This window comes from Solea senegalensis, linkage group LG1 (assembly GCF_019176455.1).
Source record: "Solea senegalensis isolate Sse05_10M linkage group LG1, IFAPA_SoseM_1, whole genome shotgun sequence".
Lineage (NCBI taxonomy): Eukaryota > Metazoa > Chordata > Actinopteri > Pleuronectiformes > Soleidae > Solea > Solea senegalensis.
In genome coordinates this window covers 3,434,060-3,448,856 of record NC_058021.1, presented here as the reverse complement: position 1 = coordinate 3,448,856, position 14,797 = coordinate 3,434,060, and the positions used below count along the sequence as shown (strand labels likewise).

The window sequence follows — 14,797 nt, the reverse complement described above, 5'->3', positions numbered from 1 at the left end:
TTTATTGAGTTGCAGTAATAACTGCTGCTCGTCTCCTCCCTGCGCCCTGCACAGGAACATCCTGTTCTCCATATATAACTGCTGACACTGCTGCTCTGACGTGTTGATAAGTGTACTTATTTTAGTGAATCATCCTTATCTTTGGTTGTAATTAAAGTCATCACGTCCATGAATAAATGAATTCCTCTGTGTGAGAAGTGACACCTCAGTGAACGTGAGATACATTCTCTGATGTGATTCAAACTCTCATTAGAATTTCACAATCATGAGAATATTCACCAAAAAATATTTGCTGAACTGATATGAAGTGAATTAAATTACATATTTGAGATTGGAAATCTCAAAGATTTAAAAAATAAAATAAAATAAAATAAAATAATAACTGAGGTCAATCAGAATTTCAGTTTTTAAAATAATAATATATAAAGTTACCTGCTGTTGCCTCTGATGGCCTGTAGAGGCCGCGGTCCTCCTCCAGCTTCACAGGAAACAGAAAGAAGACATGTGACATTTAACAGGAAGTAAATAAACGGCGTTCCCGCGCAGTTGAATATATTCAATAAACTGTCTCACGTTCACGGATTATCAGACAAAATGGACGAGCTTTACTTGGATAATATTGATGAATACGTGAACGACCACGACAAAATAGTAAGTCGCGTCTTATGTCTCTTTTCTGGCGCGCGCAAATTGCACGCACGTAACGTTATGTTGAACTGACAAAACTGTACATTTAATATTTGCTTGCATGTCATGGCAATATATGTATCGGTGGGGTATTACTTACAACGTCATATCATCCTCTGTGGTCTTTTAGCCTCTTCGGCTTACGAATTGACTTAATAATAGCGTTACGATTGTCGTAAAAACTGTAGTTTATATGTCCGATGAACGCTTGCTATTGCCGTTAGCCGTCAACGGTTGTCTTTCTGGATTTTATAAAAATGACGGACAGTATTTAAGGTCTAAACCTCACTCCAGGGAATAGAAGCGAACGAAAATACAGTTAATGACAAATAGGACAGATTCTGACGTTAATTTGAAAAGTGTGTGGACACTCATGTGCAGTTTTGTCTTTGGTATCTTTCTCCTTTGCTCCTTTTTATGTGGTAAACGAGGTGTTTTCGTCTGTTTATCAGGTCACTTACAAATGGCTGAGTCTAACACTTGGAGTCCATGTCAACACTGCAAAACAGTGAGTGTTCCCTCTCTATGATGGAGAGTAAAGGAATATGCCATTTTTAATTCAATAACAATCTAGTCTATATCCATGTAAGAGTTTACAAACAATGTTTTTTTTTCTTTCATTCCTGTATAATAATATAAATCTAATGTTTAAGATTTGAGTTTCAAAAGTACAAGTTCAAAGTTTCCTATTACCTTTCATAATCGATTCATTTGTGGTTACTTTCTCCATTAATTGAGTGCTTGTTTGGTCCGTAAAATGCTAGAAAACTTGGAATTGATGATGTACAAACCAAAATGATTGAGTTGTTGTGATTTCTTTGTCACGAGTGAATAAATATTCACATTCAAGATGCTGAAAAATCAGAAAGCTTGTCTTAATTATTGAAAAACCACTCAAACCAATGAATTGACCAAATAATCAATTAATAATGGATTCATTGAATAATTGTTGCAGCCCTAAACAAAATACAGTGGGATATAAGCAGAACATGAATCAGAGCCCAAAAATATGCAGTCTAATCATCATTGGATGGAAACTTTTGCTAAATGAATTATTTGGTCATGAGACCTGTGTGTGTGTGTGTGTGTGTGTGTGTTGGAGTCAGGTTAAATGTCACAGAACATGATTCGGTGCGTGTCTCATCTTCAGGATGCTCTTCCACTACCTGGATCACAAGAGGAAGGAAAGTTCGGGTCAGCTTCATGCCACTTACCTTGTGTCGGGGAAGATGGTGGACAATGGCCAAACAGTGAGTCACAGTTGTCACCGTTTGCATCTTTTTGTACTCATGAAACCTCCGTTTAATTAAATGTATTGCCATTTTGCTTTTCAGAGCCACAAGGTGTCTGTTGTCAGAGAAGAACAACTGGAGGGTCAGTAAAAGTTGTGTCCCAGAGAATGTATTTATTACTCTTTTGGGGCGGGTTATTCCAAGGCTAATACATTTTGTTTGTTTTACTTTGCAGATTTCAAAGCTAAGATGAGTTTGATCGTTAGCGTCCACGTCTACAGTGTCCAGAAAGCTTTACTGAAAGACAGCAGTCCTCTCTACAGTGTTGACTATGATGCTGTGAGAGACAATCTTAAAAACTGCAGCAGGTATGTTGAATAGATTGTTTGGGTTGAGGCTCCCTTTGCCATATTGACAAATGCCAGTCCTGCTAATATTTCACTTGAAAAGCCTTGTTGAGAAGACTAACTGTCCTCAGAGAACTATCATGCCAGAGTGTTTTTGTTTGTTTTTGTCCATGCACGAAATGTGATGTCAGCAATGCACCAGAAATAAGGAATGAGGAAAAAGAAAACGACAGCACAGTAGAGATCAGTGAAGATGTAACTTTTTAGGTATGTTTTACTTCTCTCCCAAACTCACTGGCAAATAAACAACTGTCCTTTTCAAATTAAATTAATTAAAGGATGTAACGGGAAAAAAAAGAGTGGTGTCCCAAGTTTCAGGTTATCTAAAAACATTCACGGCTGCAAGATGAATGTGCATCTTGGTGAAATTATGCCAGATTATGCTTCCAAACATGAAGCTAATGAAAAGGAGATTAGTGTTTAGTAGATTTGTGTCCCTATGGATGCTGTTCGGAACTGAAGAATGCTGACTAAAGTAAAACCTGTTCTAATGGGCTATTGGAAATGGTTGTCTGTTATCATGTTGTGCACAATAAAACCAAATGTACTTTTTTTTAAGGTTGCATACCCCTTTAATTGATATTTTTGCATGACTAATCAGGGGAGACAAAAACACCCTAAAAAGTCTTAGTTTGAATTGTGGCACGTCCGATATTTACTTTAAAAGTTTCCGCTTCCTTTGCAGATACAGTGCGATCCGCTGCGCCAGTGCGGTGCCACTGTCGTCTGTGGAGCTGCAGCAGACGAGACAAACGCCACAGGCTCCCACACCAGAGCCTGCAGTGAAAAAATCCAGCATGAACGGGGACCTGCCCCTCACTTCCAAACCACCCGCCAAGCAGCAAAAAGGCATCATGGGAATGTTTGCGAATAAAACTGCTTCTAAGAACCAGGACAGCAGCAGAGAGGTCAAGTCAAAACAGAAAGAAGAAGCAGATGCACCTGTGGTACGACTCTCTTTACAGCTGTTTGCATCTGTTTTGTTGTTACAGCCTCTTCCTTTTTTCCTTTGCCTCTTCTCCTTACAAAAAAAATTGATTATGTTTAACCAGTGAAAGGATGTAAGTAGATTTTTACTGTTGTGATTTGAATTTATTTTTAGGTTGATGTCCCCAAAAGCAAACCAGCTGTAAAAGCCAGTCCAATGACAAACTTCTTTGGGACTCAAAAAGCGAGTGAGTAATATTCCAAATCCTAAACCTGTATCTTTTTTTTTTTATCAGTGCTAGACAGATTTATCAGTCAGCTGCTAAAAAATCTGCAGATATGAACTTTTCATGAAAACTAGGCTCCTATTGGACGATACCAGCTGTCAGTCACACTGGTGTCCACTGATATTTGCTATACAAACTTGTCGGTTTTCCTCAAAAATAGGAACAAAATTGACACCATGTTCTGCTGAAGAAGACCAAGTGAGAAGTAGAAGCAAAATAGCCGCCTGGCGACTATTTTAATATATATTATTATTTTTTGAAAAAATTATGTAATTAGGAACACAGTAGTAGTATGTGGTAACCATGTGGTCATGTTGACTGACTGCATTGAAAAATTTTAAAATATTCCGCAGAAAAACCTGACAAAAGTGTTAAAGAGGAGGAGACGGCAGCAGCAGCAGCAGCAGCAGCAGCAGCAGCAGCAGCAGCAGCAGCAGCAGCTCAGTCATCGAGCACAGCACCACAGCAACGTCCCAGTTCACCGCCTGAAGAGAAACAAGAAGCTGCTGCAGGGCAATCAACAAAAAACACCAAGAAAGATTCCAGGAGGTGCGTGTGTGTGTGTTCAATTTTATAATATTTATTTGAATAATTTGGTTCATAGTGATCCTTCCCAATCAACACCTTTGTGGCTTGTGTGTTATTATGTATGGAAGAGGATTAGGGCCACATGTGAAAATGATTTTGGAAACAAAATAAATAAAAAGTCCAGAATTCTGAGATTTAAGTCAGAATTCTGGCTTGTTTTTTTTTTAATTTTGTTTCCAAAAAAAATATGTGGCCCTAATCCTCCTCTGTAATGACCATAAGTGTCATAACAAAGGTGTTTAAGGAGGAACTTGATTCATTGCAGGCAAAAATAATTGAATTGTCAAATGTTCAACAATTGTTAAAGCAAAACGAAGCGAATTGAAGATTCTGACAGCGAGGAGGAAAAAATGGAGAAGAAAAAGAGGCGAAGGATTAAGAAACCAGAACCAGACAGCAGCGATGAAGATGGTGAGTGCTTTACTTTCACTTTGTTCTTCTTCTTTTTACTCATTCAACATCTTTGAAGCCTGTATTGAAGAACTGAGTTCTGAAAGTACCTTTTTTCAACATGGTTGTTGCTCTCTTTTGTAATGTAATTACACCCAATAAAAATAATTTTCAGATAATCTCTAATTTTTTCACGTATGCAGTCATTCCAGATTCTCCACAGCAGATGGAAATAAAAGAGTCATTACCTCAACCTAAGAAAGAGATCGAACCTGTTTCACATTCACATGTAAGTGCTCAGTATTGTTGTGCTGATGTTATAACTGCAAATTATATCTTTTTTTCATGTATTAAAAGTTAATTCGCTGTCACATTCGTGTTTTTTTTTGCAGCCGAGTCTCCCGGTGATGAAGACGAGGAAAAGGAGACGAGTCCTGAAATCCCGGACCTTTTTGGACGACGAAGGCTGCATTGGTATGAGAATTAGACGGAAATGGAAACTTTATCAAAATGATTGTGTGGCAGGGCTCTCACACATCCTGGAAAACTCGTACTATGAGACCCCTAATGTGTGAAAACTTAGTTTTGATGACTTTAATCAACTTTCAGTTTCATTATAATTTGTGTGTATTTTCAGCTCTTGTATTGAAAATGTGCTTCTGGATTTGTATGAATGAGAATTGTATGACATCTCCACAGACTACAGTCACATTCTCACCAGCTTTCCTTTTTTATTTAATGTTTTTGTCATTTCCACTCACAGTGACAGAGAAAGGCTACGAGAGCGAGTCATACTCTGAGGCAGAAGAAGACGTTCCGGTCAAACAAGCGCCGAAGAATCCCTTCCCCGCTAAATTAACAGCGAGTAACAAGGAGGACGAGAAGAAAGGTCAGAAGAAAACAGCAAGTGCAAATAAAGGGACTAAACAAGCGTCCATCATGGGATTTTTCCAGAAGAAATGAGAGAATACGACTGAGACGACCAACTTCTTAACTGACTCTAAAATGAAACAAACACTTCATGGTGGCAAACATTTTAATTTCCCAAGCACTCGAAAATATGAATACTCAATAAACATGGTTGAAAACTGTATTTGCGCCTTTGTTTAAGAGTTGTAATACTGTGATTATATTTGATGTTACATCTCGTTTGGTTTTTGTGTCATACATCCTACGGCAGCATGTTCCTGCCACTAAAAAAAGATCAATATCACGTGATGTGTTTCACAAGCTTATGTAATAAACCTCATGTTATAGCGTTTAAAATAAACTTTATACGGGGTTCTCACGGGTCCTGGAAATCCTTGAAAGTTTGTAAATTAAAAAAAAAACAAATTCAAGGCCCTTGTGCTTGAATTTTGTTGAAAGGAAGTGGACGAATTGGATGAAGTTGTCCTGTCTTAACCTGTGGCAGTACTTTCGCTCTTTGGATTTGAGGGAATTGGTCCTGGAAAGTCCTTGAAAATCTTTGAATTTTGATGTCAACCAACGCGTGGGAACCCTGTTTTGATGTTCTAACGTGAAATGCATCACTTTAGGATTTTACATTGTAATGTGAAAGAATCATGTTTAAACCAAATGATCATGTGATGATGTGAAACGATAAACTTTGACGTTCTAACGGGATACTGATCTGTTTTTTTTACATCCAGACTTACGTTCCTCTAAACCTGAAAATGTGGACAAACGACACGTTTCAAAACAAAATATAAAATAAGACAGCAGATATGAATGTGCAGTATTTGAGGGACAAGTGTGTTCATGTAGCTTCACAGGTCATATTAAGTTCAACTGTTGCCTGCTCGTCCAGTTTGCAGTTTTCTGTATGACGGGCTGGAGGTTTCACAGGACGACAAAGGATGGACAGACGCTGAAAGGAAAGGGAAAAAAAAAATAAGGTGTTTATGTAAATATATATTTGTGGAGAGATTTAGTGCAGTTATTTTACCTCACATGAACCAAATCTAAATCAACGCTAACCTGTACAAAGGTTCCCTTTGTCAGACACATTTGTCCACCTGCCCAAAGTGGCACCATGAGGACAGAGGACAGAGTCATAGTCCATCCCAGTGCATACGCCCAGTCAGGGTATATGTAGTGATCGTTAATCTTCAGGTGTTTGTAATCGACCAGGTACAAGAAAAAGGACACCTGTGAAGATGAGAAACACAAAAGTGTACAAAAAATAAAATTAATTGTACTGCAAAGACACTTTTAAATGCACTTAGTAAAGAAACTGGTCAAGAAAGCACATGAAACAGTTGAGGGAAGGAGGCTTTTGTCTCTTTGTCTCACCAGCGACAGCAGAGGGACGATGTATTTCCAACACACTTTAAACAGAAGACAAGGCCTCTGTCCCGCCATGTCCTTGATGATGTTACAAAAGTGGTCACCGCCTGATGAAACATCAGATTCACATCGTTTTAGACTGATAAACGTGCAGTGAGTGACCAAGAAATGAGGCATGAGGTTCCCAAACTGTGGCATATGTATCACCAGTGGCACGGGAAATCAGAAGTAGAGTTGTTTGTGTAGCCAAGATAAAATTTTATTTTATTTTATTTTGGTAATCTATTCACATCATTTTCTATTGTGAACTCCCCCAAAATTGTTTTCTATTGTAAATAGGTTCCACATTATTATTTTCCATACCATACCTTTTTGTTTCCCTGGGGAGTAATTAAGCGTTGCACATTGTGTGTGTCTTGCTTCAGTGAGCACTGATGCTTGGAGCTAAAAAGTTATGTTTACATTTCTCTCTCCCTTTGATTTTTTTACAAGCTTTTTGTTTGTCGCTCTTAAACCTGAACGTCTATCATAATGCACACTGCTTTGTGACGTGCTGTTAATAAGCATGCCGGTTAAATTCCCGTTGTGCAGGTAAGTTAAAAATGTGTTCAAAATGAGCTTGCGTGAATTAGCTTAATGCTAGCGGCGGTTATTACGGGGTTTCCTGGCCCCGTGAGTTTGAGCATGGGTTAAAAACACCGCTGCGTGCCTGTGTTGACATCTTGAATGCCGCTGTATGATTGATATGTGGGTGTGTGCAGCCTGTTTCCTTTGAAAAGGTATGTATGTTATGAAGTTTTTGTTATATATATATATATATATATATATATATATATATATATATATATATATAATATATATATATATATATATATATATAAAATGTATATATGTATATATACATATATAAAATTATTTGATTGGAGGGAGAGGAAAAAGGGCAAATTGCTGTACTGTGACCCTTTTTTCTTAATATATTTTGTTATTTACTGATGTATATATTTTATTTACTGTTTTTATTTAACTAATCTCTCTGAAGCTGTTTTGTGCTTTATTTACATTTGATAATTTCCACATGTATTCATAAATAGTTTTGAATTTATGGAGCTTGAGTGAGATAACTGTACATTGTGGACGTTCTGTTTCCTTTGAAAAGGGGAATAAATCTTCCAGAAGTCAACTCCTATGTGTGCCTCGCTCGACACAACACAACGCAGAAACTCATGGGTTACATTTATTTACTTTGCTCGACCTATTTACACCACTGTATTTTAACATTAGATAGATTAGATATAGACCATTTCATAAACTGCAACATTCATAGAAAACAATTGAGCCTATACATAGGAAACTGTTATTTCAATAATTACATGAAGCAGGCACTATGTAGTCTTGATTCACTAAAGTTCGGCATGTTATTGTGAGTTTATGGCTTAATTTGTGTGTTTTTCCCGTCACGTCCTGTACACCTGTGAAGTTAATGGGGTGAAATATTGTGTGTTTTTTAAATGTATGTTATGATGATGTTTGTGAGCCTAAGGAAAAAATGTGCAACCAAAAACATTTTCATACCATTAACTTAAATCTCGAATGATACATTTTATCTCTTAAGGGAAAATTGAAATGACGGGAGTAACACCTTTCACAGCAAATCCCATGCAGTGTTGATCAATGCATTGACATTGCAGTACATGGATATCCTATATTTTGGATAGATTCCATTTCACCTCTTAAATTTATTTGACTCTGACTAAGTGTTTAAAAGTAATAGAATAATAAAATCACAATTGAGTCACCTGGTAAATGATTTTTTACTCACCAAAGATCCAGGCTATGGCCACACACTGGCATACAGCCATGAAGTCCTGACAGGCTCTGGTACAACCATAATAGTCAATCAGCTGGAAGACATAAATGCCTCCCTGGAAAAGACACACGTAATCAACCTTCACAACATTACACAAAACCAATCTGTGTTTGTGTTTTAAACCTTAGCGCTCACGTAGCACATATCCTTGGTAAATTGCCTCTTTATTTATAAATGTTTTTAATTATCTATTTTTCAGTGGCATACATAGACTGATAAAAGACTTTTGCGCAATGGCATGCCTTAACATCAGTAAAAATGGAAATTTAATAAATTTGTTTTTTAGACACTCTTATAATGTATTTCTTCAAGTCTACACTGTCAATGAATGTTTTTACAATTTCAAGCTTTGAGAACTATTTGATCTCTGTTTTTGTGTATGTGACAGTAAGATAAATCAAACAGATTCAATCCAATGTAAAAAAGGTGTGTCTATATAGTTGGTGAAAATGAAAAAGAAATCATCAGTTCATTCATTTATATCAAATATAATATAAGACACTGTAAACTGCACATTCCTATAGCCTCTGTATAATGTTTTAACATAGTTATGGGAGCAGCCTAAATGCTCTGTGTTCTCAGGGTTAAGGTCAGTGTTTTCTCTACCTCAGTGACCATGGTCAGATGAAGGAGAAAAAACGAGGCACAGACGACAAGGACGAAGATCTCGTGTCGTCCCGTCGCGTGAAACAGCTTCGGATACAAGTCGCTCACGGAGGTGATGACGCTCTCGACCGTCACAAACTGCGAGGAGGAATGAAATGAGCTGAGACTGTGTTTGCTGCATCTACCTCTTATGTGGTTGGTCAATCATCGGTCTTACATGTGTGTCGACCGTCAAAAGGATGAGCATCAGGAAGAAACAGACGGTCCAGAGCTGTGGCAGAGGCATCATTGCTGTTGCTTGAGGGTAAGCGATGAAGGCCAAACCAGGACCTGCCAATAAAAGATTCCACAAGCAGATCATCGATGCTCTGTGTCTTTTCAAAACAGGTGCCGTCAAAAGGTTAGGTCACTTGTACCTGACTCGGTCACATTTCTGACGCTCACACCCTGTTTCTGAGCCATGAATCCAAGAACGGAGAAGACGACGAATCCGGCGACAAAACTGGTGGCGCTGTTCAGCAGACACAGCCAAAAGCAGTCCCTAAAGGTCAGTGTCACACACAGACGAGAGACATTTTATTTTTTATTTTCACATTTCGATTGTTCATATCGGTCTAAAATATTGGCTGGAGTCCGACTGTGGTGGGACTGTGCATGCAGGAGCAACTCAACTCCCATTCACATTATCTCATTATCGGGGGTTTGTTCGTCCAACTTTGAGAAATTCAATTGACAACAATCGCAAGTTATGTTTTAGTTGGACTTACGCAATTGCTAATATCACGGTAACACACATTGGTTAGTGCTCTCTGAGTGCTTTCTCTAGTTTTGTATGCCTTTGTTCAGAATAAAGCTGATAAAATCAAAGATACTGGTGTTTGGCCAAACATTTTTTTGAGCAGAGGTTAAATCCTTCTGAAAAGGACAAAAAAGGCTGCAAGTTTCATTATATACGTGTGTGTGTGTGTGTGGTAACTTGTGAACTTAATGTCAAACTTAACTTTCACTTACTTGTAACAGTTGTTGTTGTACTCACAATAGCTGCCTAAAACATTCAGTGTCCCAATAGTCAGGCTGTAGGAGAAAAATATTTGAGAACCCGCCTCTAACCAGACCTGTAATGACAGAAGCATTCCAACTCTCATAAATACCTGTGGAAATACCTCTGTTTATTATATGAGGTCAGTTTTGGAGCCGATCTGTCAAAAAAGGTAGATATAGGAATCCACAGGGTGGACCAAAGTGTAGTACACAAGATACAGAATCAACAAACAGAATAAAAAAAGATTAACAATACACAAGTCACACATAAAAGACAATAAAATAAGCATTTAGAAAAAGATAATAAAAACACAGACATAAAATAGAACTCAAACTGGGATAAAAGAAAATAATGTGCTTTTTAACGAGATTTAAGTCTGCCTGATGTGGAGTGGGAGCTCATTCCACAATTTAGGGGTGGAAACAGAGAAAGCTTGGTACCTTCTAAGCTTCAGCCTTGTTTTTGGTACAACTAAGAGGAGCTGATCTGCAGATTTAGTGATTTTAATGTCAATCTGGTAGCACACAGGGAGCCAGTGCAGGGTAGACAGAATTGGCTTAATGTGCTCATGCCTCCGAGTCCATGTGAATGCAGCGTTTTGAACGAGCTGGATTAATTATAATTATATAAGGGGCATTGCAATTCCAAACTAACATCATGTAAATAAGACACCACATGCTATATTTTCCAGTATTTTCATCTCCAGTACGTCCCAAAATAGTTCTAAAGTTAGTGTCAAATACGTCACCTCCAGGTCAGCCAGCTTCTCCAACTCTGGATACAGGTAAAAATAAATGCCATCCCAGGCTCCAGGCAGAGTTAGGCCTCTGATGAGGAGTATCAACAGCATCACATAAGGGAACGTGGCTGTGAAGTATGCCACCTAAGTACAAAAGAGTTATTTATTTTTCAAATGTTTCATAATATTTGAAGGGATTTTTTAAAACGCTGAAACAAATATCCGCTCACCTTCCCAGAAGATCGGACTCCTTTCCAAATACAGAAATAGCAGCCGACCCAGCTGGCCAGTAGACACAGAGCCAGCTCCCACCGAACACTGCCCAGCTCTTCAATACCTCCAGACATGGCCAACACCCGGCGTCTGAGGAGGGCATTCGTTTAAAACCACAGAACATCAGAATTTTTCCAACAGCTTTGATGCTACAGACACTCATGCAGGTGAAGCCGACTGCAGAAGTGCTTTTCATAATTAGGTCAAAACTGCCAATGGAAATAGAAAAAAAACAACACTTAAAAAAATACAATGATCTCCGCTCACGTGAGGCAAAAACACAGTGCGACAAGGGTTAAGGAAACACTTGAAAACATCATTTTACAATTTAAAATACAAAAGACACACAATAGTGAAGCATGCACAGAACATACATACATTTCTGTTCTACGAAAGTGTATGTACTGTAACACTCCGTGCTGCAGCATTGAATAAGGAGGCGATTACTGGCTTGCAACTTCTGTGCATTTATTTGCCAAAAAAATACAGCTTAACTTCGGTCACTGTTGGCCGTGACCTCGCTGTACGTTTTAGCCACACAACAACACACAAGAGCAACAACATCAACCTCGGGTTGTCTCTCCCCCTTTCGCGAGACAATCCCACCCCAATAAGTCTCAACTGAACCACAGTAGTGCATAACACAAAAGACCTGTAACCATTTGCATAACTGGTGAATTCATAACAGAAACACATTAACTCAGCTCATTGCAGTATGTTCTGTGTATATATGTACATTTTCACCTAAGGCGAGGGCAAATGTTTATTTTTCCCACAGCTGGAATAACGTTTAACGTAAGAATAGTGCTGAACATGAATGCAGACGTTAAAGACTCACTCCCAGAACTCAGTTGCAGCAGAGGTGGCGTTGGTCTGACTCACTGTCAGGTTAGATGAATTAAAAAGACCAAGACAATCAGCTGTGTGTGAGAAGAAAGGCGTGATTACAAAACATTACATGTGACAAATATGTGCAGTAAAAATGAATGAACCACCTGTGTTCCAGGTGTTGTCACAGTTGGCCCATGGCAGTTCAGATCGGAAAGAGAACACCAGGTAGAAGAGAGCCCACACCTGGACTAATATGTAGCTGAAGTCATAAACTTTCATCATGAAATATCCATATCCAATCCCTGGAATGTAAAATTGAAGGTAAATCACATCAATGGCGACGGGTTTCCATCAGCCTATTTTTATTATTTTTATTTGCATGTTCAACTTGTGCATTAAAAAACACAGAAAAACAGACACGCTTTCACACATTTGGAGGTGGAATAGTTGTCAAATTGGTATAAAAACAGATTCAGATGATGCCAGTTGATAGTTTGACTAAAATGCCACTCCCTCTTCTACGAAGGAGTTTTAGGGCCAGCCAAAAAAAATCCAACACAAGAAAAAAATATCTCAGGCAAAAAAGAAAAAAAAAAAGTCATGCATAAAAATAAATTCATTTAGGAAATATCAAAGTACTATAGTCAATGGCTATGGCTGCCTCTACAGATGCGTCAATTAAGTGGTACTTCAGAATCAGCTATAATAATAAGGAAATTCTCTCTCTTTTGGCTCATAAACACGGTGCGGTGATATTAGGATGCTGAAGAGACGGAAATTTGGTTTGTTCAGGAGGATAAACCATACAAACTTGGAGGAGGTGGCCTTATTCATACAAAATGAAATAGCTGGAACGGGGCAGATGCAGGGGTACTGACGTTATTGATATGATACAAAATCAGTTACAAATACAGTTTCACCACTTCAGAAAATCACCTTCACAATCCACGTCAGTCGCTTTTTTTTTTTTTTGCCTGCCTTTTTTTTTCTTGTGCCGGATTGATTGATTTATTTTATTTATTTGCCTGCTTTTTCCCCTTGGCCGGCCCTAATACTCCTTCGTACTCTTCCCCATGTCACTGCACAGAAAATTGCAATTTAGCTTTCCCCAGTTTCAGAACGCATGCTGGTTGCCTGTCCCTATCAATTTCGTATGGCTGCCATAGAAAAACTCACTGTTTGTTTGTTTTTTTATTGGAAGCCAAACTATGGACATTTTAAAAATAAAAAAAAAGCATCAACTCACCTTGTGCCAGTGGGCACAGTTTTTTCCAACTGGTGATAAATCCTTCCTGTGTGTACTGACCCATTGCAGTCTCCAGCAGGAACAGAGGAATCCCAACCACCACAGCTAACAGACAATACGGCACCAGGAAGGCTCCTATACAGAAATATGTGGATATTGAGTCTTAGGTCACTCACCTCTCTTCAAAACATTTAGCAATGTACATTGTTCACCTCCACCATTCTTGTAGCAGAGATAAGGAAATCTCCACACGTTGCCCAAACCGACCACATTTCCAGCAACCACTAGAATATATTCAGTTTTACTGGTCCACTGTCCTCTGTCTCCAAGCTGTCCCTGATGTTCTCGTTTCCTGATTTCCCGGTTCATCTTACTGAACCTGCTGCAGGAGCTCACTGCTGTGCTGTGCTGTGCTGTGCAGAGACAGAGCAGTGTGAGTGTGATCACTAGTGACTTTTTGTATGTGCAAAAACCGGTCTGATGACCGCAAATATCATTTTGCAAAAACCATAAAATCATCAACTGTTATGACTGTAGTCATTATTTTTCAGTCAAACTGCTGTGTGTGCCCTGTGTTTTTTTCTTCCTTCAATCTCCTAGGCAAATAGGTGTGTGCCATAGCCATGCCAGGATTGGTGGAGTGGTTCTGGGCCCTGGCTCTTGATTGGCTGTACTCCACCACCACCTAATACATAATTAGCCGATTTGGTGGACGTCAGACGGCAGCATGGCAGCACACACTTTTCCTCATCCGCCCCCTCTCCCAACCGGCCACACATCAGCTTTGTAGACCTTTTGTGTAGTTTAGTTCTTCTTCGAGCAGTAGGGGTGGACTGTCAGTTTTGTTGCAGCGTTTTCTCCTGTTTATTTAGTTTGGGAGGTAAGTTTCCTGTCATTTAGTTGATTAGGTAAGGTTTATTATTTTCTAGACAGGGACTTTTTTTGTTTGTTATTTTGGCCTTAGTCCACCCTGAAGCCTATACCTCAGTTCATCTAATTTTGTCATTTAAACCTACTTTTGGTAAATAAATCGTTCTTTTTCTGAATATACAATTAAAATAGTTTGTGGTCACTTGGGACTTGGGGAAGATGAGGCCTTATCTTGTTCTGTCCTAAGCCCCCTAGACTGGGGCATAACATCAACACAAGGTAGGAAGTGAAAAGTTCCAGTTCGGTTTCCGCCCCCTCCATAGCACAGAAACTGTACCCGTAAAAATCACAGACGACCTAATGGCATAATCCTAATGGCACCCGATTCTGGTCTACTCACTATTCTCATCGTCCTTGACCTGAGTGCGGTCACATCACTCTCCTCAAAAGGTTATCTTTCTCTGGCATCACTCTCACCCCACTGGACTGGTTTAAATCCTATCTTCCCAGCCTTCC

At 38.8% G+C, this 14,797-nt stretch overlaps 2 protein-coding genes across 4 annotated transcripts; one reads left to right on the top strand and one right to left on the bottom strand.

The window, feature by feature from the left end:
- Positions 1 to 510: 510 nt before the first annotated feature.
- Positions 511 to 5,611, top strand: pold3 (polymerase (DNA-directed), delta 3, accessory subunit). Of its 3 annotated transcripts, none has more exons than XM_044024507.1 (13): positions 511 to 651; positions 1,140 to 1,195; positions 1,838 to 1,937; positions 2,022 to 2,061; positions 2,155 to 2,287; positions 3,012 to 3,273; positions 3,429 to 3,501; positions 3,894 to 3,928; positions 3,965 to 4,089; positions 4,436 to 4,539; positions 4,722 to 4,807; positions 4,911 to 4,992; positions 5,282 to 5,611. In XM_044024507.1, exons 1-13 carry the CDS (start codon positions 595 to 597, stop codon positions 5,479 to 5,481), a joined length of 1,353 nt encoding a protein of 450 aa, XP_043880442.1. In that variant the 5' UTR covers positions 511 to 594; the 3' UTR covers positions 5,482 to 5,611. The 3 variants fall into 3 exon arrangements, with proteins under 3 accessions (XP_043880442.1, XP_043880433.1, XP_043880424.1); XM_044024498.1 differs by having other exon boundaries at positions 3,959 to 4,089; XM_044024489.1 differs by having other exon boundaries at positions 3,894 to 4,089.
- On the bottom strand, positions 5,541 to 13,780 carry LOC122781684 (sodium- and chloride-dependent GABA transporter 3-like). Its single transcript, XM_044045634.1, has 14 exons — positions 13,624 to 13,780; positions 13,412 to 13,546; positions 12,330 to 12,467; positions 12,173 to 12,215; positions 11,292 to 11,424; positions 11,071 to 11,205; positions 10,292 to 10,395; positions 9,697 to 9,821; positions 9,498 to 9,610; positions 9,281 to 9,418; positions 8,627 to 8,729; positions 6,814 to 6,914; positions 6,499 to 6,669; positions 5,541 to 6,388 (listed from the first exon to the last, which is right to left on the bottom strand). The coding sequence occupies exons 1-14, from the start codon at positions 13,778 to 13,780 to the stop codon at positions 6,278 to 6,280; spliced, it is 1,707 nt and encodes a 568-aa protein (XP_043901569.1). The 3' UTR covers positions 5,541 to 6,277.
- Between the last annotated feature and the right edge of the window lie 1,017 nt (positions 13,781 to 14,797).